This window comes from Mustela putorius, unplaced genomic scaffold (assembly GCF_011764305.1).
Source record: "Mustela putorius furo isolate JIRA1106 unplaced genomic scaffold, ASM1176430v1.1 tig00000905_pilon_pilon_pilon, whole genome shotgun sequence".
Classification (NCBI taxonomy): domain Eukaryota; kingdom Metazoa; phylum Chordata; class Mammalia; order Carnivora; family Mustelidae; genus Mustela; species Mustela putorius.
The window spans coordinates 604445-630678 of record NW_025421511.1 but is presented as its reverse complement, the minus strand read 5'-3'; the positions used below and the strand labels follow the sequence as shown (position 1 = coordinate 630678).

The following is a 26234-nucleotide window of genomic DNA, read 5'->3' as shown; positions in this document are numbered from 1 at the left end:
AACTAGGTAATGGTAGACTCCCTTATAGCTTTCAAATCTTTCCCCTACACTTCCTTCATATGGCTCAAGGTCACCTTATGATTTTACTCTCTCCATTTGTATTTGAAGAATATTATTTCCATTTGTATTTGAGAGTCAGAGAAACTTTCATTTCTTCAAGGTCATAGCCTGCGAGCCAAGAAAAGGTATGATCACCCCTATCGTGTTCTTTTGTTCCCATCTATATGTAATAATTTTAACCAAAAAGATAAACAGAAATGGGATCTGCATTTGTGTTAATAGAATTACAGTTCTATAGCATACAAGAAATTATCCATATACTATCCAACACACTGTCAGTCATTGATTCTAGTACTTATGGTGTATTTTTTAAGCAACTTGTACCTACTCAGTTAATGTCCATGGCACCAACTTTGTACTTCTTTTCTTGCCAGTAAGTGAAAATGTCAGAGATTAATTTAAAATGCTCAACATGGTTGACTGTATAACTTCTACCTTATGAAATAAAATTTGTAGCTTCACACAATAAAGGTCAAAATTATTCATCCTATGAGCAGCTCCTCAAATCTGATCACTCAGTTTTCACATGGCAGGTTGGCGTTATTTAGCTTCACATCTGAGTTAGCGTTGTACCATTTCTTGTTTCACGCTCAGACACACTCCCTGTCCTTCCCTGCTCTGCTCTGTGTAACTGGCACTACTCTCTGCAAACTACATTCTCCACGCCTGGTGGCGTCCAGCTGGCTTCTATCAATGTCAGCGTGTGGTGGGAGGATAGATGGGAAGAAGGTAGAGCCCCAGCTTCTCTCCCCTACCCTCTGCTCCGGCAGTAGCTCCATCTCCAATAACAAAGTCCCTGCTTCTGGGTCCTGGCTTCTCCCTCTGTCCTGCTGCTGCAGACAAGCCCCTGTAGCCAGTCCTAGCTTCTGGGTCACACCATGGTCTCCTGCTTTCCCCCCAGCCACTGGGCAGTGGGGGCTTCCAGCTAGGGCTAACCCTGGAGCTGCCCCATTGCTCCCCTTTGTATGCCCAGCTCTTCCAACACTTTATCACGTCCTCTCCACGTTAAATCATCTCTATCAAACCACCCTGTGTGGGAGCTGTTTTCATGCCTGGAGCCTGACTGATTGGGCTTCTCCATCGGCTCTACTGTCAGACTGATTTAGATGGGATCAGTTATCTTCCAAAAGGGATCTGAGTCATCCCCTTTGCCAACCGGAGAGTGTTTCCCTCATTTTCACAGGGATTAACTCAGAGAAGTGGGCAGTGGAACAACAAAAGAATCTGCAGTTATCACCTGCGGGGTGGGGGGGGGTACTCCTGCTCAGTTCTCCACAGTGAGAGTTGTTGAGGGTTTACAGAGGACCATGAGACCAAATACTTACTGCTCATTCCAAACACCCCATTCTGTGATTTCCAAAATTGAAAACACCCTGGAACCCAACTGATGTCTCCTTTATGGAAGGATTCAAGTGCATGTCTCAGAGTCATGCAGAGAGGTGGACCAGTGGCTACACCCTGATATTCCCTTCCTTGTAACCTTGTACAGAATCCCATAGATGATCGCCGACTCACGAATTACCCTTCCTCTCTTTCTCATGCTCTCTCCTCTCTTCTTCAGTTGGCTTCTTTTTAGGAAATTTTCATCCACACCCCTTCTTCTCGAGACCCTCAATCCTCCCTATAAAATAATAAAGTCTAAACTCATACAAATTTCTTATTAATTCAGCACTTTCAGGGTGCAAGTGGCTGCCCATGGCCTCTTCAGATGAATGGTTTGTTTATTTCCACAGTAACTCATGGAGATCTCTGATATCAGTCCACTGGGTGTTCTGAAGGGAAACTCTTCTACATGGTGGAAGGGTCAGAGGGAAATGGTCAGAAGGAAAGGACACTGATACAGCTGGTTTTTCCCTGAAGTATCTCCGCTGTGTAGCATGACTTGTCCTCCATCATTTTGAAACTGTGGCTCTGGTCTGACTATGTTAACTGTGTATTATCCCTTCTTCATCTGCGGTTCTGTTTCAGAACTCCCTCCCCATAACTGAAAGGGAACGGCAGAACCTGTAGAGCAAGACTGATCCATTTGGGCTGAAGTACCAAATGGCAGAGGACAAAACCTTGAGTATCATTTTCTCCCACATTCCCCACTGAAGTACTGGACCCCAGAGGCAGGAACAGCAAAGACGTTTGACCACAGGATGTGCTCTGAAACACTTAGTTTTGTTCCTCTGCCTTGAGAAAATAAGAGAAAGCAAGAGAAGGCAGGGGACAGATTTCTTTGGAGAACGGCTTGGTGTGCTGTGATTGGGACCTGACCCTGGCTCTCAAGGGGGACAGGTGAGGAAAATAACCCTTTCACATCAATCCTTATGAAATGGGCTTCATTTCAAGAGGTACTTGGGAAACCAAACACACTGCCCTGTGGTGCTCACACCTGAAAATATATGGCGGCGAAGAGCTTGTGGCTGCAGCCTTTCACAGTGGCAGGACGGAAAGGCCAGCCTCGGAGTGGCTCTGCTTACCGTATTAGGCAGAGCAAAAGAGGCATGACTCCCACAGACCAAGAGAATGCTACACAAGGTCACTGGGCTGAAACCATCCTACAGGGAAAATTTCCAAATACTGTGGCCTGCTGAAACAAAGGGACTCAGCCGTAAGTGGTTTTAGGATACAGCCCTGGGAGGTGAGAGGCAGAGGGAGAGTTCTAAGACGGTCCGGAAAGAACATCAACCATTTAGGAAATTGTGCAATGCTGTGGGCCACACAGGAGTCTCAAAAGAACATACTACTGTGTTCCCCAAAGGGAGCTCTACCTTGGAATACTCTTGCACTTGTTTCTGTCACTGTGTCACAAAGTACCACAAAATTAACTGCTTAAAACGCCATACATTCTCTCACACTTCTGTCGGTCCCAAGTCTAGGCATGGTGGAGCTGGACCCCAACTCAAGGTTTCCCCTACCCTGGGACTAGCGGCATGGGGTCATCGGGGACTTTGATCTAATCTGAGGCAAGAGATCCCCTTGTTCCAACCCCCCCACACCACCCCCCAGGGCTGTCAGAAAAGTTCTGTCACTTGCCATTGTAGGCCTGTGGTGGGCAGCTGTGTCCCTGCAGGCTGGGAGCTGGGGGCTGTCCAGGGCTGCCCTGCATTCCCTGCCCTGTGGCTCTTTCCATAAACCGGCAGCTTTCTCCTTCAAGGCCAGCCAGAATGTCTCTTGTACTTCAAAACTCTAACTTCTTCCTAACAGCAGAAAAGAAAGAGGAGAAAAACCAAGCTATACGGTGTGACGTTTTGTTCACCATTGGAATGGAGTTAGTATTAATCCAAACTAGATTGTTTAAAACGGACTGCAACCTCCCAAGTCATTTATAATAGAACTCAAACATACATAGCACCATAAATGACAAAGGAATTCAAATGGTTCCTCAAAAAAACATCTATTTAACACAAAAGAAGACAGTAAGGCAGGAGTGGGAGGGAAAGAAATAACATTTAGAAAACAAACAGCAGGGGTGCAGCTAGGTGGCTTAGACGGTTCAGCATCTGACTCTTGATTTCAGCTCCGGTCATGATCTCAGGGTCATGAGATCGAGCCCCACATCGGGCTCCACGCTTGATGTGGAGCTTGCTTGGGATTCTCTCTCTCCCTCTCTGCCTCTCTCCCCACCCCAAACTCTGTCTTTCTAGATAAATAAATAAGAAAACAAATAGCAAATGGCAGATGTAAATCCTACCTCATCAATTATGGCATTAAGCACAAATGGATTTAACACTCCCATGAGAGCCTCGCAGACTGGAGTTCTTTTTTAAAAAAAGCTCCAACTGTATGCTGTGTGCCAGAGACACACTTTAGATTTCAGGAAATGAAGAGGTCAAAAGCAGAATGAGAGAACACAGAGCTAGAGACAAGAGAACATTGTACAGTGATGGGCGCATCAACCCCTCAAGGAGACCGTGTTAAGTGTGTATAAACCTCACCAGAACCACAAAATACATGAAAAGAGAGACCTGACATACTGAAGGGAGAAATCAAAAATTCCACAAAAATATAAATGTTTTATGGCCTAGCGTGTGATCCATTTGGATGAATGTATTGTATGTACTTGGAAAAATGTGTATGTGTATTTTGCTGTTGCTTTATGCTATGTTGACTGTGAATATCAAGTAAGTCAAACGTGTTTACTACTTTTGGTTCTACCCTTTGCTGAGAAGAGTGAAATCAAAATCTTCTACTTTGAGGGGGCGCCTGGGTGGCTCAGTGGGTTAAGCCTCTGCCTTCGGCTCAGGTCATGATCCCAGGGTTCTGGGATCGAGCCCCGCATCGGGCTCTCTGCTCAGCGGGAAGCCTGCTTCCTCCTCTCTCTCTGCCTGTCTCTCTGCCTACTGCCTACTTGTGATCTCTCTCTGTCAAATAAATAAAATAAAACTTTTAAAAAAAAAATCTTGTACTTTGAGTATAGACCTGTTTCGTCCTTTAATTCAATCAGTTAATGTGTAAACATGTTACCCAACATCCCACTTTCTATTTGATAATATACTTTTTTTTTATCTGCAATGAATATTGCTACTCCAGCCTCCTTACTTTTGATATTTTCATAGTTTATGTTTTTCCATTCATTTACTTTCAATCTTTCTGTGCTTCTTTATATTTACAGTGCTTTCCTTATAATTTGTGGTCTGATTTTACTCGGCCAATTTATTTCCTAGCTTTGACAATTCACAATTATGGGCAATGTTCCCCTTGGAGTAGACTAGGTAATGGGTTCACAAGACCTCTCTGTTCCATTGTTGCAACTTATTATGAGTCTATAATTACTTCAAAAGAAAAAAAAAATGCTTGCAGAGTTAGTTCCTTTATAGATAACACATGTTTTTGTCTTCCTGCTTAATTTATCTGATTATCTCTACCTTTTAAGGAGAATGTTCAGTCCCTTGATATTTTTACATAAATAATGATAGATTAGTTAGATGTTGGTCTATCAATTCACTATTTCTGGTGTGTTTGTTCTCCCTGAGTTTTTCCTTTGTTCTCTATCTCTTGTCTTCTTCAGATTATTGGGATATTTGTGTCAAAACTACCATTGTAATGTGTTTATTATGATTAGTGCCTTCAATGGGGATATCAATAGACATCCTTAACTTTTTTTATCTAATTAGAGTTGATATTAATCTACCTTATTTAAAGTTTGGAAGCCTTATAATTGTATAGTAGATGTATTTCTCCCCATTCTCATAATAGTCCTTTTTACTGTATTTTCTGTATGTATCACAACCACATACATTATAACCCACAAGGCAATGTTACAGCTTTTGCATTAAGACATCACATACGGGGCGCCTGGGTGGCTCAGTGGGTTAAGCCGCTGCCTTCGGCTCAGGTCATGATCTCAGGGTCCTGGGATTGAGTCCTGCATCAGGCTCTCTGCTCAGGAGGGAGCCTGCTTCCTCCCCCCCCCCTCTCTCTCTGCTTACTTGTGATCTCTTTGTGTCAAACAAATAATAAAATCTTTAAAAAAAAAAAAGACATCACATACATTTCAAATATATTAAAAGACAAGGTCCTTTTTTTTTTTTATAATTTTTTATTTTTTATAAACATGTATTTTTATCCCCAGTGGTACAGGTCTGTGAATCACCAGGTTTACAAGGTCCTTTTTAAATACTCACTCTGGTATTTATAATTTCTGATGTGTTTCATTCTTCTTGAAAATCAAATTTTCTTTCAGCATTTCCCTTTGTTTTTGTTTTTTACAGAATTTCCTTTTACAGTATTCCTATAGGGAATCTCTGCTAGAGAAAAAATTCTTTTCATTTTCTTTGCCCTGAAAAAATGTTCAGTCTATCTTCCCTTTTTCTTCTTTTATTATGTCCAACCAGCCTATATGTACTAGTGCATCATTGGTTTTTGATGGAGTGTTCACCGATTCATTAGTTGCATATTAACACCCAGTACGCGTCACCACACCTGCCCTCCTTAATGCCAATCACCTGTTACCCTTTTATAAAGGACTTTTTCCTGCAGATGGAGTTTGGAGCCCACAGTGTTGTGCCTGTTTTCCTTCTGCGCTGCAAGATGCATCAACGGTCTCCTGACCTCTTTTGTTTCTGAGCAGAAGCCAATGATAACTCAATCATTGTTTCCCTGTTATTCTTCTCTGGATGCTTTCACGATTTTTTCCCTTTTCTGGGTTTCAGAAGTTTGACCATAATGTGCCTAAGCATGGTATTTCTATCCTTTGCAATTTGCAGACTTCCTGGTTTGGTCAATTTGTCTTTCACCAAATTTAGGAGTTTTCAGCCTTTATTTCCTTGAACTACTTTTACCCCATTATGTTTCTCTCCTTATTCTGAGACTTCAATTACCTGTATTTGATATTATCCATCGGGCCCTCAAAGGCCTGTATTTCTCAATCTTTTTTCTCTCTGATCTACAGATCTCATAATTTTTAGTGATTCAGTGACTCATGATCCTGTCACATTTTCTATGTTATCAAATCTATTCAGTTAATTTTTTTCAGATAATGTATTTTCTAGTATCAAAGTATCTTTATATTTTCTGTTCTTTAATGAGATCTTTCATGTTTAAAATTGATTGAAATAGGTATATTAAAGTCCTTGTCTGATTACTTCAACATCATTGATGTCCTGGCCACTCTGAATGTTGAAGAGGAAATGTGATGTTGCTGCATCCTCAGAAGAATGTTGATGTTGTAAAAGTTGTTTTTTTAAAAAAGATTTTAGGGGCGTCTGGGTGGCTCAGTCATTAAGCATCTGCCTTTGGCTCAGGTCATGATCCCAGGGTCCTGGGATGGAGCCCCGCATTGGGCTCCCTGCTCAGCGGGAAGCCTGCTTCTCCCTCTCCCACTCTCTCTGCTGTGTTCCCTTTCTCTCTGTGTTTCTCTCTGTCAAATAAATAAATAAAATCTCTCTTTTTTTAAAAAAAATTTTTAAAGATTTTTTAAAAAGAGATTTTATTTAGGGACGCCTGGGTGGCTCAGTTAGTTAAGCAGCTGCCTTCGGCTCCGGTCATGATCCCAGTATCCTGGGATCAAGTCCCGCATCAGGCTCCTTGCTCCACAGGGGGCCTGCTTCTCCCTCTGCCACTCTGTCTGCCTGTGCTCTCTCTCTCTGACAAATAAATAAATAAAATTTTAAAAAAGAGAGATTTATTTATTTGTTTGAAAGAGAGAGAGAGGGAGAGAGGGAACAAGCGGAGGGAAGGAGCAGAGGGAGTCAGAGAAGCAGACTCCCTGCTGAGCAGGGAGCCCCATGTGAGACTTGATCCGAAGGCCTCAGGATCATGACCTGAGCTGAAGGCAGATGTTTAACTGACTGAGCCACCCAGGTGCCCTGATGTTTTTGTTCTAACAGGAAAGCGACTTTATTAAACTCAAGTTGCAAATATTACCTTGTCTGTAGTGTAGCAGTTCAAATCTCAGTGGTGTTTGTGTGTTTGTCATTTTGTTTTACCTTAACTAGGTGCAAGCATGGCTCCAGGGTTAGCTAAAGTCATGGGCAGAGTTTACACATAGAACCTAAGCTCCCTTCTCTGGGTCTTCATTTTCAACAGGTGCAGTCACCCTTGGCTCTGACCTTGTGTTCTTAGTTTAGAAAGAGGATAGCTATTTTTGTTTGTTTGTTTTGAGTTAAGGTTTCCATGCCACATTGCAACCAGAGAGAACATACTCTGTGCTGTTTTATTTTTCCATTTTGACTTTTTTCTAAAATATTCTTGTGGGGCACCTGGGTGGCTCAGTGGGTTAAGCCTCTGCTTTCAGCTCAGGTCATGATCTCAGGGTCCTGGAACCAAGCCCCACATCGGGCTCTCTGCTCACCTGGGAGCCTGCTTCCCCCTCTTTCTCTGCCCGCCTCTCTGCCTACTTGTGATCTATGTTAAATAAATAAATAAAATCTTTGAAAAATAAAATATTCTCTTATTTGTTTCAGCTTTCATATTCTTCAGGTAATTACTTCCCCCAAAGTTTTACTCGTTACCAGTGGGAGGGTCCAACTGTTAGGAGCTCACTTTGCTTTGCTTTATTTGAAATGGAATTCCTTGTTTGAGTTTTAATCTTTCAAATAACCCCCTACTTAAAATCCTTCAATAACTTCACTTTGATTTTAGAATAAAATTCAAATTTCTTAGTAACATAAATAAACATAAACAGTTCCCCAACCCATATTTGAATGAAAGCTATTCCCGTAACATATGAGATATGGTCACTTTTAGTCATAATGCCATTATCCTTAATATTAATATCCTTCAAATATAAAAACTTTGAGCATTTAATAACAATTTCCATATCAATTGTTTCCTAAGTTCCTCTAACTAGGCAATTATCAATTAATAAGTCAAAGAACCCGTGTATTTTGAATATCTACTACTGCAAAGCAGTATCACAAGTAATCAATGGAAGGAAAAGGAAGAAGGAGAGTCATTTTCTTCTGTGGAGCTTGTTTGTAGTCACATTGGACAGGTAAAAAATGTTCATATACTCTAATTTTTGAAAAACCATTATACCAGTCACCCATTAACAACTGCCAAGTGAGTCTTAGAAGAGACCAGCTTGCACATATCATCTTAGAGAAGAAGAGGAATGGGAGTTATAGACCTTCTGGAAGTGGAGGTACCCAAAATGGGGCTTCAGAGAAAAACAGACATGGAGGCAGAGACATAGAGTCGAGGAATACAATCAGGAGAACAAGCTGTCTGCCCTACTCCCCCGTAAACATCATTGGGATAATATCTGATCCAGCAACCCACACATTACTCAGTGGAGGATGAATAATAGTTTCTTCTTAATGAACACTAAACCCCAAGTTGACTTCCAGCCCTTTCAGAGCCATAGAACTTGTTTTAATCAACTTCCCTTTATAAGAGTGCTGGATTCCAGCAACTGTACCCTTTCTCCACTGATGTCTGGAGCCATGAGAATCTTTTCCTTAATTTCTGCTGCTCTCATTCTCCTTGTTCACATTTTCTCAGGTAAGAGGGAAATCCTAATAGATGTAAGGATGACAATTTGTCTTTTGAGAAGAAATCTCAGGTTTTAGAAAAGTGCATGACTCATCCCTGTGTTCTAAAATGGTCCCAGGACGGGGCAGTTACTGGAAATCTTTTCTGGAGCTGAGACCAAAACAATGGGTCCACACGGAGCCAGAGTAGCTCCACCCAGAAGAGTATCTGGTTAATTTCCCTAAATGTTCTACCTAGGGTTTAGACTTCTCTTTGCATTCAGATCTCTTTCCTTCTGTATTCTTCAACACAGCTTCAGCATATGCCAAAGTGATTGCTCAAAATGAGAGAACGTTTCAGAGGCAAATTCCAAACACACTTGTTAATTTAGAGAATTATAGCTTTTGTAGCCTGAATGAGACTAAACTCATGATAAGAGGTTCTTGGTCTATTTTGGTATGTCTTACTAGTTGGTCCAAATCGCCTAATCTTTGATTATTCAGAATTTCTTTCTAGTTCTCCCATACTTACGGAAAATTTTATCATTTAAACAACTAGGGACTTGGTTAGTTTGCTTTTCGATCTTTGAGGGCTTTGAAATGTTCTCTTTTTGCTCAGTACAGCAAACACTTTATCCCTAAGAAAATTTTTTAAAAGATTTATTTATTTATTTTAGAGAGAAAGAGCTGGGGAAGGGGCAGAAGGAGAGAGAAAGAGAATCCTAAGCAGACTCCCCAAAGAGCACAGAGCCCAATGTGGGGCTTCATCTTGTGAACCTGAGATCATGACCCGAACCAAAATCTAGAGTCAGATATCCAACCCATGGAAACATCCAGGTGTCCCCCTAAGAAACTTTTATATTCATCCCTTCTCAACTATGCTTCATTCTTTCTGTTATGAAGCTGTTTCTAATGGGGGTTCCCCATGTATCATGAAGCACTTTACTTCTTCATGGTTCCTGAATTTCTATACTTATTTCTATACAATCAGGCTTCAGTAGGCCTACCAAGCCAATAGATATGAAGTGTGTTCCTACCACTTAATGAGAAATTGTTTGGGCATGATAGCAAAAGTAGGTAAAGTGGAAGGTCAAAAATATAATCAGAGCATGGTCTTTACCCTTAATTTCCTTGAAGTTTATGATTTTATTATTTCTGTATTGGTTAAAAAAAATAGGTTGCCCAGAATAGTAAATATGCATTTGATACATTTCAAATGTGTATATAAGTGAATGGAAGAGATGGGAATATGCACAGAACAGTTCCCATAAACACCATAAAAGATGCAGAGTATAAAGAGAAGCCATGGAGATCGAAGCTTGGTTCCAACTGTGGGATCAGGCGGGGCTTTCTGAGAGGTGGCATTCATATTGCACTTTTGAAAGCAGACACAAACAAAAGTCCCTGTGTTTCAAAGGCTCACTTATCAAATCAGTTTCTTAGCTTCTGCCCCAGTCTCTTTTCTCAGAGGTCAGACAATGGATTCCAGTGGAGAAACACATTTTAAGCCGTCTTCTCCATCCCCATTCATCAGGTCTCTGATTTGCTAAGGACTCCTGTTCCCAAACTCACTCAGGCACATTTGAGTCCTAATAATAAGCACAGTGTGGGCTCAGATTAGGACCACCATGATCACAATAACCACAGAAAATCTCAGAGCTGGAAGTGAGTTTAATGATCAATACAAGAGGTAATGAACACTGACTATTATGCCAAAACATGTGAGGTTGGATCTCAGTTGCCATCCTTTTAAGTTCTGTCAACTCTTGTGCTTCAATTTCCTTTCTATAAATGGTAATAATAATAAAATCGTTTGAAAGATGAAGACACTTGTTGCATTAATTAGAGTAAAGTCAAACTTATTTTAACAAAGACACTTAAAAAGAGAGTCAATGAAAAAAAAAAACACAATTTATTTTTCTCTTAAGGAAAAGTCCAAAGACAAGTAAGTTGACTATTGTGGGTAGAAAGAATGTCCTTCTCCATCAAGTCATGTTGAGACTAGGGAGGAAGGTTAACTTTGCATCCTAAACATGTGACTGTTTTATCTGATTCTAAAGATGCTCTAAAAGAAAGGGCTGAAAAGTAATTAAAGGGCATGATTAAAAAGATTGCATAGAAGTAGCTATATCATTCCATTCCTGTTCCATTCATCCAAACTTATCCATGGGGCCATGCAGAGACACAGGACCAGGGAGTGATACATTTTGCTGAGTCTCCATGTGTTATCCATTATCTGAAAAGAAAATTACTGATTGGGGAAATTTTAACAATCCCTCTGCTTATGTAGTGCTTAAACAAAGCCAGGCACATCCTCTGTGCCCTGAGAAAGTTTGCTGTTTCTTTTGTTTGCTTGTCATTGTTTTTTATCATCACTCTGATTCTTGGTATCTGCCCCAATATTTAAACACTTTATAGGTATTACACATCAATTGATTGCCCAGTTGCCTGATGAAGCTCAGTGACCTATTCAGTGACCCAAGTTCAACTTTGGGCTATTAAAAAATTCCCCTTAATTTGAGCAGAAATCTAAAGTTATGTGATTCCTTTCCATTGGTCTGAGTCTTAACTGGGGCATGAACAGTGTCTCTTCAGCACAGCAGCTTCTCAGATATATGACAACCATATGTATTCTTCTCCCCCACCCCAAAGCTGTACTTTCCGAGAATAATTTCCTTTTGAGAGTAATCATTTCCTTTTGAGAACTGATTCCTGTTTTTTCTATTATTTGTCCCGAGAACACATATTGCCAAAAACTTTTTTCAATCATTCTTCTAAAAAAATTTTTGATCTTTTCAGCTTAGTCCTTGTTCTGAAGGAAAACCTGTTGCCTATCCCATTGATATGTTTACAAAGTGGACCAGTACCACATTTCTTTTATCTTCGCACTTAAATTTGTGAAACTCAACAACCACACAGCAGTCCATGTAGGCTATCATTGACCTGCCTACCGTGTCAACAGTATTGTCGTTACCTTTTGTTATATATCTGAGACTATTAATTTGGAGATGTGAAACAAATCACAAATTGGAAAGGACTGTTTATTGGAATTAAAAAGTACACTGCCTCCCTCCCAAGAAGAAGTTCTCTACTTCTATATATTCTAGAAATGACTGTGGTAGAAGAAATTGAATACCAAGTAAGAACACTGCATCAGAGAATCTGGTGGGAGCAGAGAATCTGAGCTCCCACACCACTATTCAGGTGGCATGTGCTTTTTCTGATCTCTAGGTGTGTACTCTGTGTCTGCAGGAGATTTGGTAATGAGGAGCTGTGAGTTTGGCCTGGGTGATGTTGTGTTGCTTTCTGGTCACCAGTGACTGGGTAACTGAAGCCCTGCTTTCTTCACTTAGCCCACGGAGGAATATACAGACAGGTACAGTGTAAGAAAATGAATGGGCGCTGTGAAGTCGAGTGCCTCTCCTTCGAAGTTAAGATTGGGGGCTGTCGAGCTGAACTGACACCATTTTGCTGCAAGAAAAAGGGAAACAAGTAAAAGCCAAGCAGCAGCTACAAAAAGTAAGAGGCAAAGATCCTCTGGCTGTGAGCTCCATGCAGCAAACCTGTCTGGATTTTCTCTCTTGACCTTCAAACTTGACATTATTTGAATGAAGCTGTCAGTCCAGCTTCTGACGCTGCAGAGAAATGTCTTCTCTAATCCAGGAGATCCCCAAGGAAACAAACTGTGTGGGGTTTACCTTGGCTATCCTCACTTGCTGGCATAGTGAGTGAGCAAGTGAACAGATTAAACAGGTACAATGGAAAGGTGGGACTGTGCTTGAAAGAAGTTCTAAAGTCCTGGCTTCAGACAGAAGTGTGACCCTAGGCCTTTTTGCTGTTCAGACTCTGGTGTCTGAAGTAAGAGGATAGTCAACCACATAGTAAATGGCCCATATGCTGGACACGAATCATCACTGCCTTAGCCATACTGTCAGCATGGACTTCTCCAGCTCCTTCACAGACAATTAGAATGACCCCCAATCCTTGTCCAATCCCGGACATCAAGTGTCACAATGAAGCTGGCCCGCGTCAAAGTTTAAGGTGGCCCAAGATTGAGAGCATCTTCATTCTGGCCACTTGCAATGAGAATGTGTCATTCATGGACTTTCCGAGCACAAGGTCCCTAGAGATAAGTTTAACTCCACACCTTCATTACAGAGAAGGAGATATAGGCCCAAGAAGATCTCACTGTTGCTGGCTTAGTCGCAACCATGTTCAGACTTCTGGTTTTGGGGTCTTATGTTGTTAGCATGTCCACAGAATGGTGTGCTGGCCAAGGGCTGAAGTCTGAAGATGGAACACTTCTTAGCAGCTCCAGTAAACAGTTGGGTGGAGAAAGAAGTGGAAACCAGCTGCAGGAAAATTACATACGTTCCAAAATCCCTCCTGTGACCTTGCAATCCTTGCTTTTCAGGTAAGGACACATAGGTTTGCCTCTGCCCTGACTTGCCAAAATTCAGAGGCCCAGTTTTGAGGTAGAGCAAGATATATTTCACAGGCCATTTTCATCTTCGATTTACAGCACACCCTTCCAGAACAGAAGAAACACAGTCCCTTTGGTCTGCTCTGGAGAATTTCATTACCTATTCAATTAAGCCCACTTCCTGTAGAGGTGTAAATAAGAGAGAACAAAATAAAACACAATTTCCTAGGATAAGACAATTTGTAAAAGCCTGTACAATAAGAAATAAAAATGTGTTTCAAAAAAATGTTCTGGTGCTATTATTTATCTTTACGGTTAATGGGCCAAATTTTTTATTCTGAAAACCATATAAGAGTGAAGCAAGCAATGATGCTCGCTGTTGCAAGGGTCTCAGGTCCTAGGCTTTCCCAAGAAGTTTCTTACCCACAGTCTCAGATAAAATAACTGCCTTTGAGAATCTAAATGTAATTAGGTCTCTTCCCGTTTTTCCTCCCTTTATTCTTTCCTGCTTTTTTTGGCCAAATGAACTGGAGTATGTATAATGTGTCTCTTTTCTTCTCAACTTACAGAAACATCATCCTTTGCCACTTTTTTGCTGCTGGAACTTCTCTTTACAAGGAGACCAGTGACCTCTTAGGCATGTCTTGGTCACCATGCCTTCTTTCTAAATACCCAGGATAATTTCTGTTGACCTACGTGGGCCCTGTCTGATAAAAATCCTACACTGTATTTCCAACTTTAACTTCTTGCTAAAGTTTTATAAGGCGTTGGTCTTCCTAACTGGACTTCTGATAGACACCTAAAAGTGACTTGTGTTTACTGTAATTTATTCCTTTCTTTCCAAAACTGACCTTCATTTACTATTCCAGATCTTAGTAGATATTTCTCCCATTTACTTAGACACTCAAGTTAATAATGGCTTGCTCAGCCTTACTCTCCCTCACAAATCACACAATTCCCTCATTGCATAAATCCACATAGACTACTCACTAGTACGTGAAAATTGTGCTGTACCTTTTCTTCCCTTCTTTCTCCTCACTAACATTGTTCTCATTTGCCTGGAATTGGGGGTTGGGCTTTGTTCCACATTTCACATCCACACGCATACACACACCATGTGTGTTGTTCAACCCTAAAAACGAAGCAGAAGTGTCACACTCAGATTTACAGATGTTTTTAGAACATTAAAATTAGAAATGGGCTTAAAAATAATTTAAGTCAGGGCACCTGGGTGACTCAGTTGGTTAAGCATCTGCCTTCAGCTCAGGTCATGATCCCAGGGTCCTGGGAGGAAACTCTGCATCGGACTCCTGCTCAGCGGGGAGTCTGCTTCTCCCTCTGCCCCTTACTCCACTCATATGCTCTCTCTCTCAAATAAATAAAATCTTTAAAAAATAATAAAAGTCAATGTTTCCAGAACCAAATTGATTCTAGTCACCAAGAATATTTTTGAAAGTCAGCAGTCTGTCTCCTACTCTAACACTTTCATATTGGGAACACTTCATTAAGAATCTGAGTTTTTAAAACCACTTTTCCAAACAAATCTCCTCCATAGTGCTGTTTGGCAGCTACAGATCATTGACCAGAGCATCTGAGATTCAAATGTGACCAGGTCCTATGTCCCAAAGTTCCAGCTAGAAGACAGGTTGGAGCTTCAGAACTCAAGTCCCGAAGTCCTACCTTTAGGCTCTGTGGTATTTCACTGCCCTGCAATTTTTGAAAAGAAGATACTGAGAGGAACTGAACAAATGGCTCATCTTCTTGCTCAACTCAGGGAGCAGAAGCTCAGATTTTAAAGACTGATTGATTGATTTAAGAGAGAGAGCAGGAGAGAGAGCATGTATGAGTTGGGAGGAGCGAGAGAGAGGAAAGGAAAAGCAGTGAGCAGTGAGCCTCGCAGGGGGCTCCATCCCAGGACCCCGGGATCATGACCTGAGCTGAAGGCAGATGCTAAACCCACTGAGTCATCCAGGTGCTCTAGAAGCTCAGACTCTAGGAGGAAGACAGATATATGTCCAGCCAGCTAACATACAATGTGGCAGGTTCCACAGCCTGATGGGAGGCCTGTGGGAGCTCAAAACAAGATGACTGAGTATAACTGCAGTTAGTGGAGTCTGGAACAAGTTCATAGACGAAATACTTTGTCCCTAGTCTAAATCACTTTAACTGAACAGAAAGATTATTGTTCCATTCTATTATCAATATGTAGGTAGCTTATGTTCCCATTTGACGATTCTTTCCACTCAAAACTGCCCACTTCTAGGAGCCTCCAAAATAACAAGGACTCTCTGTCCTCCCTTGAAGACCATTCTGGTCTCATGGGATACCTCTGTCCCTAGATACCCTCAGGAGGTATTGAAATATCCTCTTTATACAAACAGAGCCATCCCACTGTCCTGGTGAGCTGCGGACTGAAATGAAGCCATTTTCCACCTGTCTGTATGGACACTTCACCCATGGGAACCACTGTCATCTTCCTTTGTCATTCTATTCTTTTCAAACCAAGTCTCCCCGGGTAACAAAACAAATTTATTTAAGACTTGGTCAGTTTGAGAATCTGAGCTCTTGAGAGAATCATACACACAAGACAAAATCCCCACTGCTGACACAGTGAGAAGGGGCTGCGTGGGAAAGTCAAAGTTTGAGAGAACCGTAATGTCCTGACCCCTGAATGATCACTCCCCAGTGTGTGCCCCACATCCTACGACTGGTAAAGACAGATTTAGATAGAGTGCAGTCAGAGTCTTTCCAGGTCACTGGAGCTGAACAGGATCTGAGTAGCAGAAATGAGGGGGCATTTTTCTCAAATTTTTTTTGTCTCCAAACCCCCTCTGCTTATGTTTTCCAAGAGTCAGTGACTCTCAGATAATGGCACAATAGAGCCATAATAAGGCTCTCAGACCCAGGAAGAGGGAGATGATAAGGTCCTACTGGTAAGGGGAACTGAGTCCAAGTGAACTGGCTCCATACAGCTGATCTTTGGGGCTTGACTGTGTCTGTATAGCTTTATTCCACCCTTGGCTCTCCCTCTCGGTTCCCTTTCAACCCTCGTCTCCTCAGATGGATTCCTCCTGAGATCCCAGCTGACTCCAGAATCAAACACGCCCTTCTCCACTCAGGATAGAAACAGGGACTAATGGTCTTAACCATCCTGCCCAGACATGCCCAACCACAGCCTGCACCAGACTCCCCACATTTGACCAAGGAAATGACTGAAAGTATTAAAGAGAACAGCAGTCTCTAAAACTCCTGGCCAAGTATATTCAAGGAGGCATAAGCAATATTATTACACTTGAAGCAGGATATTTATTCATTTGTCTTGAGGAACAAAAGCCTTAGGGTTTGCTGAAATGCAGTAAGTAGACCTGAAATGCACTATAACAATAGTGTCATATTATCAGTGGCAGTAAGTCAAAATGGGAGGGAGAAGAATGCTGAAGGTGGTGCTGGTGTTTCTGAGTACCACACATTGCAGACAGATGGACAGATGGACAGTCCCTAGAAATGTTTAAAGACCCCTCCTTACTCAGCCATCAGAAAGGATGATTATCCACCATTTGCTTCAATGTGGATGGGATTGGAGTGGATTAGGCTGAGTGAAATAAGTCAAGCAGAGAGAGTCAATTATATGGTTCCATGCCTATGTGGAACATTAGGAATAGCGCGGAGGACCACACGGGAAGGGAAGAAAAGCTGGGAAGAAATCAGGGACGGAGACAAACCATGAGAGATTCTGGACTCCAGAAAACAAAGTGAGGTTTTCAGAGGGGAGGGCGGTGGAGGCATGGAGTAATGGATGATGGGCATTAAGGAGGGCACGTGTTAGGATGAGCACTGGGGGTTACACACAAATAATGAATTGTTGAACACTATGACAAAAACTTACGATGTACTATATGCTGGCTAACTGAACATCATAAAAGAAGATAAAGTTCCCTCCTTGTTCCCAAACAAGGTATTGCTCTGGAAGGCACAGGATGGTGATGGCCCACCTACTCCAACAACTTGAGCACTCTCCTGGTCCTCCCAAAAGCAGTGTAAGGCTCCCATGCTGGCCTTTGTCACCCCCTGCTGGTCTCGTTGACAACCTCACACTCCGACAGCCCAGAGCCTCCACAGGCACATTTGGCTACCTTGCCCCCCGGGGTCTGAGGGAAAAGGTGGCAGAAGGGTAATGGGGACGCTAAGGCTAAGAAAATACTTGGGGTTTAGGGGGAGTCCCAGGCATGGTTTGTAGATGCGGGTTGTGGGTCTGGCTCCTGCCTTCTTTGCATGGCACCTGGGCTGGCCAACACCTGAAACCTGATGAGTACGGCATGGCTGGCTACCCGCAAACCACGTCCGTGCCGTAGGGCTCCACTGCTGGGAAATGTATGCAAGTTCCTTAGTTCACGCATGTCCTGACCTTATTGGCTGGGTTTTCTAGATCATAGGCTGCCTGCTTTGGCCTATGGGGTAGTTTTCTCAGTAAAAACCTAGGGCTCAGAGTCTGAGATACTGAGGAAGATGGTCCTGGTACCTTGTCATTTGACGAGGAATTTGAGGACTCTGTACCTGAATCTCCCACCTCCTTAGGTTTGTAGTAGTCATAGTGACAGTCCTAAGAGTTATAATAGCATTCAAGTTGTTGTGATCATCCTCTGGTCATTACATTGCTGTTGATTATTACTTTGATTGTTATGTTTCTTATATGGATTGTTCACAGGTGGTTGTTACAAACCATTGAGTACAGGTCCCATTCATGAGGGGTGTCTGGATTTTGGAGACCATTTCTGATGGTTAGGAAAGACCCTCACACACTGAGGCTACAGTTCTCCTGCTCCACTGCTTGATCTCCTCTCATGTTCCTCTTGACATGTTCATGTCCACTTCCTGGGGCACATACACACCCATGCTGGCCGGGAAGCCATGTGGATAATGTCCCCAGGTTGGCCGAGCCTGGAAACATATACATGTTCCCTGCAGATATCAGACCCATATCCTGTACAGCTGGAAGAACCAGGCAGGCCTCCTTGGCGCCCTAGAGCTAGGACAATCTTTCTAATGCCACTTGGGTGCCCTGGAACGGCTCTTGCCCTCCTAAAATCCTGGAAAACATATTACCGATTGCCTGAGCAACCTCAAAATTCTCTCTTAGCTCAGAGCTCAGGGTCCAGGAGTACTAACATTAGAGTCACAGGGAGGGTATCCTAGGTCCCAGGACCTTCTGTGATCATTCATTGTCCCCCTTAGGGCCCTAGGAAATGCCTGGGCTGCAGCTGCAAGCCATGGCGATGCAGACCAGCCAGCCTGAGCACCTGCACAATGTCAAGTCTCCTTGGGAGCCTAGGAAAAGCTTCTATTGACCAGCGTGGCCCCCTGTTGATTGGAGCACGCCATGCAGGACTCCCTCTTCTGACCTCCCCTGTGGATTGCAAAGCCAGGTGTGTGGACTTCCTCAGGTGGGTGTGGACCACACAGCAGAAAGTCATCCAGGAGGTGTTTGCCGCTGTCTTGTAGGGAACTGAATGGATGCTTCTGGGTGCTTTCACAATATCCATTTCAAACTGTGTATGTGTGTGTGCAAATGTATCTATGTCTGTTAGTGTGTGTGTATCTGTGTGAATGCTTATGTAAATCCAGAGAGAGAAGGTTGGATACCAAGATTCCTTCAGGTTGAGCTATATTTATTGATTTTCCTGTGGCTTTATCCCTTATGTAATTCCCAGAGGTAAAGCATAATAGTTCGTAAAATGAGCACTGGATATTTGATAGGTACTCATATAGGGATGGAGCTTAAGGGGGAAAAAAAGCACGCATTTTCCAAAGAAGCATGAAGCCCGCCACAGGATCTATCGTTACACTTTCTGGGCCACCTCTAGACAGACTAACACATTTATAAAGGTCTCCATGATCCCTGAATGCGTGAATCATATTAGAAAAAGTGTGATGGAATTTAGAGGCAAAGCATCTGCCAGTAAACATTCTAAAAACAGGATGATTCTACATATATTCTGGCTGGTGGGGAGGACTGTCTTCCTGTGCAATCCCTGAGCTCCTTTGGGAAAATGATGCTCCCTATCTTAGAAAACTAATGTCTCACACTTCTCAGCCCACTTGATATTACTGGGAAAGCGAAGTATGTATTCATAAAGGGTTTCCTCTGAACTTGGAAACTCTCAAGAAAATCTGCCCAGAAGGCTGTGATGGAAGGTAGGGAGGTAGAGAAAGGGCTGAAAGGTGTGTCTGTCCTTTGCGGGAGGGAGGGGAAGGAGGTGGGCTGGCCTGATGCATTTCTCTGCCTAAGGAGAGTGACCACACCCTAAATCCCTTATTCCAGCCAAGTGATTGGATAATCTTGTACCTAATCTAATCATGTGGGTGGAGAGAGACTTAAAAAGCTGAGAAGAGGGCCATACTTGTCATTCGGAGAGTGGCTCAGTGAGAGAAGCATCCTTCTGCACCAGAGGCTCCACACGGGGGATCTCGTGAACACTGTTTCTGGGGACATGGAAGCTGCTGCTCTCCACCGCCAAGAAGACTCTCAGTTCAAGTTCTTTCCAAAACTCAAATCGTGCCGGTCAAATGTAGGTGGTGCTGAAGTCCAGGAGGGACCCCCTTCTGCCTGAGAAGCCATCACCATCATCTCACAGACTCTGCTACCTGACTAATGGTTTGGCTCCCACAAAGAAACTCGTCAGTTGGAAGGGACCTTCTGTGGTCGGGGCTGGGCTTCAGAACCTGGGGAACACCTGCTATGTGAACGTGGTCCTGCAGTGTCTCACATACACACCGCCCCTTGCCAGCTCTGTGTTGTCCCAGCAGCACAAGAAAACCTGTGGGAAGCGGACATTCTGCATGCTGTGTGCTCTGCAGACTCATGTGACGCGGGCCCTTGGCCATCCTGGAGATGTGATCCGTCCCCCTGCCAGCACTGTTCGCTGCCTTCCACACACACAAGCAGGAAGACGCCCATGAATTTCTGATGTTCACTCTGGGTGCAATGCAGCAAGCATGCTTGCCTGAGGACAAGTCTTCAGACCGTCACTCTGAGGACACCACCCTCATCCGTCAAATCTTTGGGGGGTACTGGAGGTCTCAAATCCAGTGTCTTCACTGCCAAGGCATCTCAAGCACTTTGGACCCTTACCTGGACATTAGCCTGGACATTGTGGCCGCTCAGACTGTGAGCCAAGCTTTGGAGCAGTTGGTGAAACCCGAAAAGTTGGAGGGTGAAAATGCCTATCATTGCAGTACTTGTCTAGGGAAGGTGCCTGCTTCCAAGACATTGACTTTGGCACTTTGCACACTCCCTCGAAGGTCCTTATCCTGGTGTTGAAAACGATTCTCACATTTCACAGGCACCAAAATGGCTAAGGAAGTACAGTATCCTGAGTGCCTTGACTTGCAACCCTACCTGCGTGAGCAGAGGGCAGGACCGCTGGTTTACGTCCTCTATGCTGTGCTGGTTCATGCTGGGTGGAGTTGTCACAGTGGACACTACTTCTGTTTCATAAAAACTGGAAATGGCCAGTGGTATAAAATGGACGATGCTAAGGTCACCACTGCCTGTGATGTGACTTGTGCACTGAGCCAACATGCCTATGTCCTCTTTTACATCCGGAAGACTGACCTGGAAAGAGAACTTGTGAGGGAGTCACTAGGGGAGGGAGCCACGTCCCCTGAGGCTGACCCCACGGGCTTGGTTGGGTTCCAAAGGGAGCCGGAAGCAGACTCCAGCATCAAAGCTCCTGAATTAGAGGATCATGTGGAAGAGACACACCAGTGCCACAAATCACATTTAGACCAGTGGAGAGTCCTCCAAGAGCGCAGCCGACCTAAGGCTGAATTCAATGTCAGGAAAGTAGAATTTGCTCTTCCCGAGCACGCAGTCATAATTCACCAGTCCAAATACGAGATGATAAAGAATGATCCTGAACAAAACATCAACCCACTCAATACTTTAGCTAAGAACATCGCTCATCAGGGGGCAGGGGACATGGGCAAAGTCCCTTGTCTGGCAGGGAGAGCTAGGGCTTCTAAGAAGAAGAGCAGGAAGGGGCGGAGGTGTGGGGAAGAAGTCCAGGAGTCTCAATACTAACTTGGAAACACATGGCCCCTTCCCCCACACACACACTTACACACACTCATTTACTCAGTCACCTACCTTGAACTATTCCTGTACAGAATGTATGCTGTGTGGTGTAGGTGTGTGTGTTCTGCACATGTGGAGAGACCATATCTGGGTGTATTCATGGGATATGGCATTCAGCTTGAACGGGAGGATACTGAGCCTTAAACCTAGCTTGTTATGAGGATATCATTGGAGAGGTTTGGGTTTATTACTGTGTCTGGTTGAACCCTCTGCTCCATCAGCCTTGGGGAGACATGGGAGCACCTCGAAGACTGAAGTGTGAGCAGTCAGGGATGATGGTGGAAAAAGTGCCGAGAGCCTGGAGTTGGTGTGACCATGCTTGTCTGTCATGGCCCCATCATCCCATTGCTTATTTTCTTTTTATATTGAGAGAATGTATGCCCACACATTTGCATGGGTGGAGGCTAGGTACATATGTGTGTGGAAATATATGAAATGCAACACGCAACCCTAGTACATCTACACAAAGAAATGACAAATGACCGTGAAATGGATGACTACAGCTACACATGGCAGCAGACAGACTTCAGGAAGTTATTGTTGTTGCAAGGTAATGAGCAGAATGAAAACAATAATTGATTAACGTGCAGAGACTTTAGATGCGCAAAATATATACTGTGAAAAGTCAACACATATGTACATGAACATTTGGTGGTTGGTTGGAAATGGTAAAAGGCAATTAAACGCTTATTTTTCAGGAGATAACTGCATCCAGCTTGATTGGATCATGTTGATTAAATTAGGTTCCCATCAGATTGAGACAGGAAAGATGGCTGGCAAGGACCCTTCTCCCATGGGGAATTGCTTAGCATCCTGGTCCAGAATACTTTGCTACGATCACCTTATATGACAAGATTATGATAAGATTCAGGTACAGAGTCCTCAAATTTCTTGTCAAATGACAAGGTACGAGGACCATCTTCCTTAGTATCCCAGACTCTGAGCCCTAGGTTTTTACTGAGAAAACTACCCCATAGGCCAAAACAGGCAGCCTATGATCTAGAAGGCCGAGCCAATAAGGTCAGGACATGCGTGAACTAAGGAACTTGCATACACTTCCCAGCAGTGGAGCCCTACGACATGGACGTGGTCTGCGGGTAGCCAGTACGGCAGGCTGGCTAAAACCTTACAAAGTACTATATGCTGACTAACTGAATATATTTTATTTTATTTTTTTAATTTTTTAAATTTTTTTTATTTCTTTTCAGCATAACAGTATTCATTGTTTTTGCACCACACCCAGTGCTCCATGCAATCCGTGCCATCTCTAATACCCTCCACCTGGTTCCCCCAACCTGCAACCCCCCACCCCTTCAAAACCCTCAGATTGTTTTTCAGAGTCCAAAACTCTTATGCCTGGGTTCCAAACTGCCATGAGATACACGTGCCCTGGACTGTTCCCTCTGAAGAGTACTGACCTTGTTTTCACAAAACACAAGCCAGGGAAGGGAAGTCGGGGAATCCCTCAGCCTATGTTCACGGACTGTGGCAAGGATGTATGCTCATTGTAAAGCTCACCACAAATCTGATCGCAGGATCTGACCACAGATCTGATCACAGGTGCATCACAGGATAAACCTCCAGGTGCCACCATGGGATCTTGCCTTGGTGCTGGCGGCAGCCCCGAGGTTCAAGCCAAGTACCCTATTGCGAAATCAATGCCAAGCTCACATCCTGCCATATATAATAGAGCCTGGAATCCTAATTCTGTATCCTGTCACCAGAAATGAGGTCTGCATAGAACTCCATCCTGGGTTAGCGTAGTCAGACTCCCAGGAAAACCCTCAGGGCTCTGTTCTGGAAGGTTACACAAAGTCTTCAGTCTGTCCTCATGACAAACAGACCAAGTGCCCAGAGGATCCCTGGTCAGAGACTGGGCATTGACCTCCACCCACCTCACCAGAGAATTCATCTTCTGACTGTCCAGGCCTTTAAATCTTTTTAAAAAAATCTTTAAAATCTTAAAAAAAAAAAAGATAAATGGTTTTCCAGAATTTTTTCCTACTCCATCAGTTTTGTAGCCAATAATATATATTTCATTTACATTTAAAGAAAAGGACAAGAGGTTAATTTCTTTTTTTTAAAATATGATATCCAGGATCTATAAAGAACTCCTGAAACTCAACACACACAGAACAGACAATCATATAAAAAAATGGGCAGAAGATATGAACAGACACTTGGCCAATGAAGACATACAAATGGCTATCAGACACAAGAAAAAATATTCATCATCACTAGCCATCAGGGAGATTCAAATTAAAACGACATTGAGATTCCACCTTACACCAGTTAGAATGGCCAAAATTAGCAAGACAGGAAACAACATGTGTTGGAGAGGATGTGGAGAAAGGGGAACCCTCTTCCACTGTTGGTGGGAATGCAAGTTGGTGCAGCCACTTTGGAAAACAGTGTGGAGATTCGTCAAGAAATTAAAAATAGAGCATCCCTATGAGCCTGCCATTGTACTACTGGGTATTTACCCCAAAGATACAGATGTCGAGAAAAGAAGGGCCATCTGTACCTCAATGTTTATAGCAGCAATGGCCACGGTCGTCAAACTGTGGAAAGAACTAAGATGCCCTTCAACGGACGAATGGATAAGGAAGATGTGGTCCATATACACTATGGAGTATGATGCCTCCATCAGAAAGGATGAATACCCAACTTTTGTAGCAACATGGATGGGACTGGAAGAGATGATGCTGAGTGAAATAAGTCAAGCAGAGAGAGTCAGTTATCATATGGTTTCACTTATTTGTGGAACATAACAAATAGCATGGAGGACGTAGGGAGATGGAGAGGAGAAGGGAGTTGAGGGAAATTGGGAGGGGAGGGGAACCATGAGAGACTATGGACTCTGAAAAACAATCTGAGGGCTTTGAAAGGGTGGGGGGTTGGAGGTTGGGGGAACCAGGTGGAGAGAATTAGAGAGGGCACGGATTGCATGGAGCACTGGGTGTGGTGCAAAAACAATGAATACTGTTATGCTGAAAAGAAATAAAAAAATTTTTAAAAATTAAAAAAAATAAAATAAAATATATTCAGTAAGTCAGCATATAGTACTTTGTAAGGTTTTTTGTTTTTTTTGTTTTTTTTTTTAGATTTTATTTATTTATTTGACAGAAGGAGATCACAAGCAGGCAGAGAGGCAGGCTGGGGGCGAGGGGGTGGCGGGGGAAGCAAACTGTCCGCTGAGCAGAGAGCCCGATGCAGGGCTCGATCCTAGGACCCTGGAATCATGACCTGAGCTGAAGGCAGAAGTTTTAACCCACTGAGCCATCCAGGTGTCTCAGTACTTCATAGGTTTTTGATGTGAGATTAGTTTCTTTACCGTGTGTGGATTACTCAGGATAACAAAATGACCGGCTATGCTAGAACATCCTTGTTTCAAAAAACAAAAGTTTCAGTCATCATATAATGCATCATTTTGTCTTCATAAAATTCAAGCAAGAAAAGTTTTCTACATTCAGTTTCATCATTCCAAATATGACTCCCCGAGTTGGGCAGAAATTAGGAGTGCAATGAGATTTCTTGCTCCCCTTAATATTTCCTTGTCCAGTGTATAATATTAAATAAGATATTAATATTGTCTAACAGCTTCTATGAGCACCGTAAACTCAAAATATCTTTGTCATATTGGTTGATCTTTCATAGTGTCTTACAGAAGATATTAGGCATTGTGTATATATCAATCCCTTTGAGGAAACTTACAAAATTGATTATGGTTAATAATCAATACATTATAAATACAGAATAAGTACATTATAAAATGTCAGTGAGGTTAACTTTGTAAAACATAGGCATAAAACAAGAAAAATAAAATAAAAAATAAACAGTGACAAAATGACATATAAAATCAATATTACATAAAGAACTCTTTTACTGTGTTTTTGTCAGAAGGCATAAGACGCTAATGGGGCAGTGGGCAAGACACCGTTCAGGAACCTAGGGGAGAAGGGAGCAGCCTCCCATACAAAGAATGCATGGATGGGAGTTACAGAGGGTGTGGGGGAGTCCCACCGCATGGCTTCTGTTCTTCTCTCTTACTTTTAATGACTTTGTGTGCTCAACCAGTACCCCCTGCACTCCAACTACAGGGAGCTCCAGAGACAGAAGGAAGCATTCCCAAACAGATGCTCTGCAGGGAGGAAGGAGCACTCATTTGTTCTTCTTACGAAATTCCCTCTGTGAGCTTTGGGTATTACCTGGGTGAGAAAAGAACCATAACCTGGGACTAAGGTCGAATTTTGACCACAAGTTGTCCAGACTGTCAAACATTTTTGCTTTACAAAGTCACCTGTAAGGAAGTACATCCAAATGCTCATGTCTCAGAAAGACAACAAAATGTCCATTTCTTCAAGTAGAAGTCCAGCATACAGATATACTAAAACTAGATAACTTATCCCAATATGGGCCAAAGTGAAATGCAAGCTGCAGGCCTTACACAGTGAGACATACATGGTGTTCATGGGAATATTTTTAATATGCATTTTAATATGCAATTTATTATGTATTTAGGCACGAGAGCCAATAATGCCTGAGATTCTGAATGTCTAAGAACTGCTAGATCCTATCATTCTCCTCTGAGATAATTAATCTGTAAGGAAATAAAATAAATATTTAAAGCATCTTCAATGTTGAGAAATAAAACCCATGCACCTGATGTCGTATAGGCAAAAATTCTATTAAATGTCAAAAAAAGGATACACTGCCT

At 42.8% G+C, this 26234-nt stretch overlaps 2 protein-coding genes across 2 annotated transcripts; both read left to right on the top strand.

Moving 5' to 3' along the window:
- The first annotated feature begins 8921 nt into the window (after positions 1 to 8921).
- DEFB107B (defensin beta 107B) lies at positions 8922 to 12456 on the top strand. The gene is made up of 2 exons (XM_045086162.1): positions 8922 to 8991; positions 12314 to 12456. The coding sequence occupies exons 1-2, from the start codon at positions 8922 to 8924 to the stop codon at positions 12454 to 12456; spliced, it is 213 nt and encodes a 70-aa protein (XP_044942097.1).
- Positions 12457 to 19871: 7415 nt separating this feature from the next.
- LOC123393618 (ubiquitin carboxyl-terminal hydrolase 17-like protein 6) lies at positions 19872 to 21463 on the top strand. Its single transcript, XM_045086161.1, is given in 6 exon segments — positions 19872 to 19949; positions 20016 to 20029; positions 20031 to 20289; positions 20291 to 20659; positions 20662 to 20700; positions 20702 to 21463. Coding segments are annotated over 6 exon segments (1521 nt in total).
- Positions 21464 to 26234: the final 4771 nt, after the last annotated feature.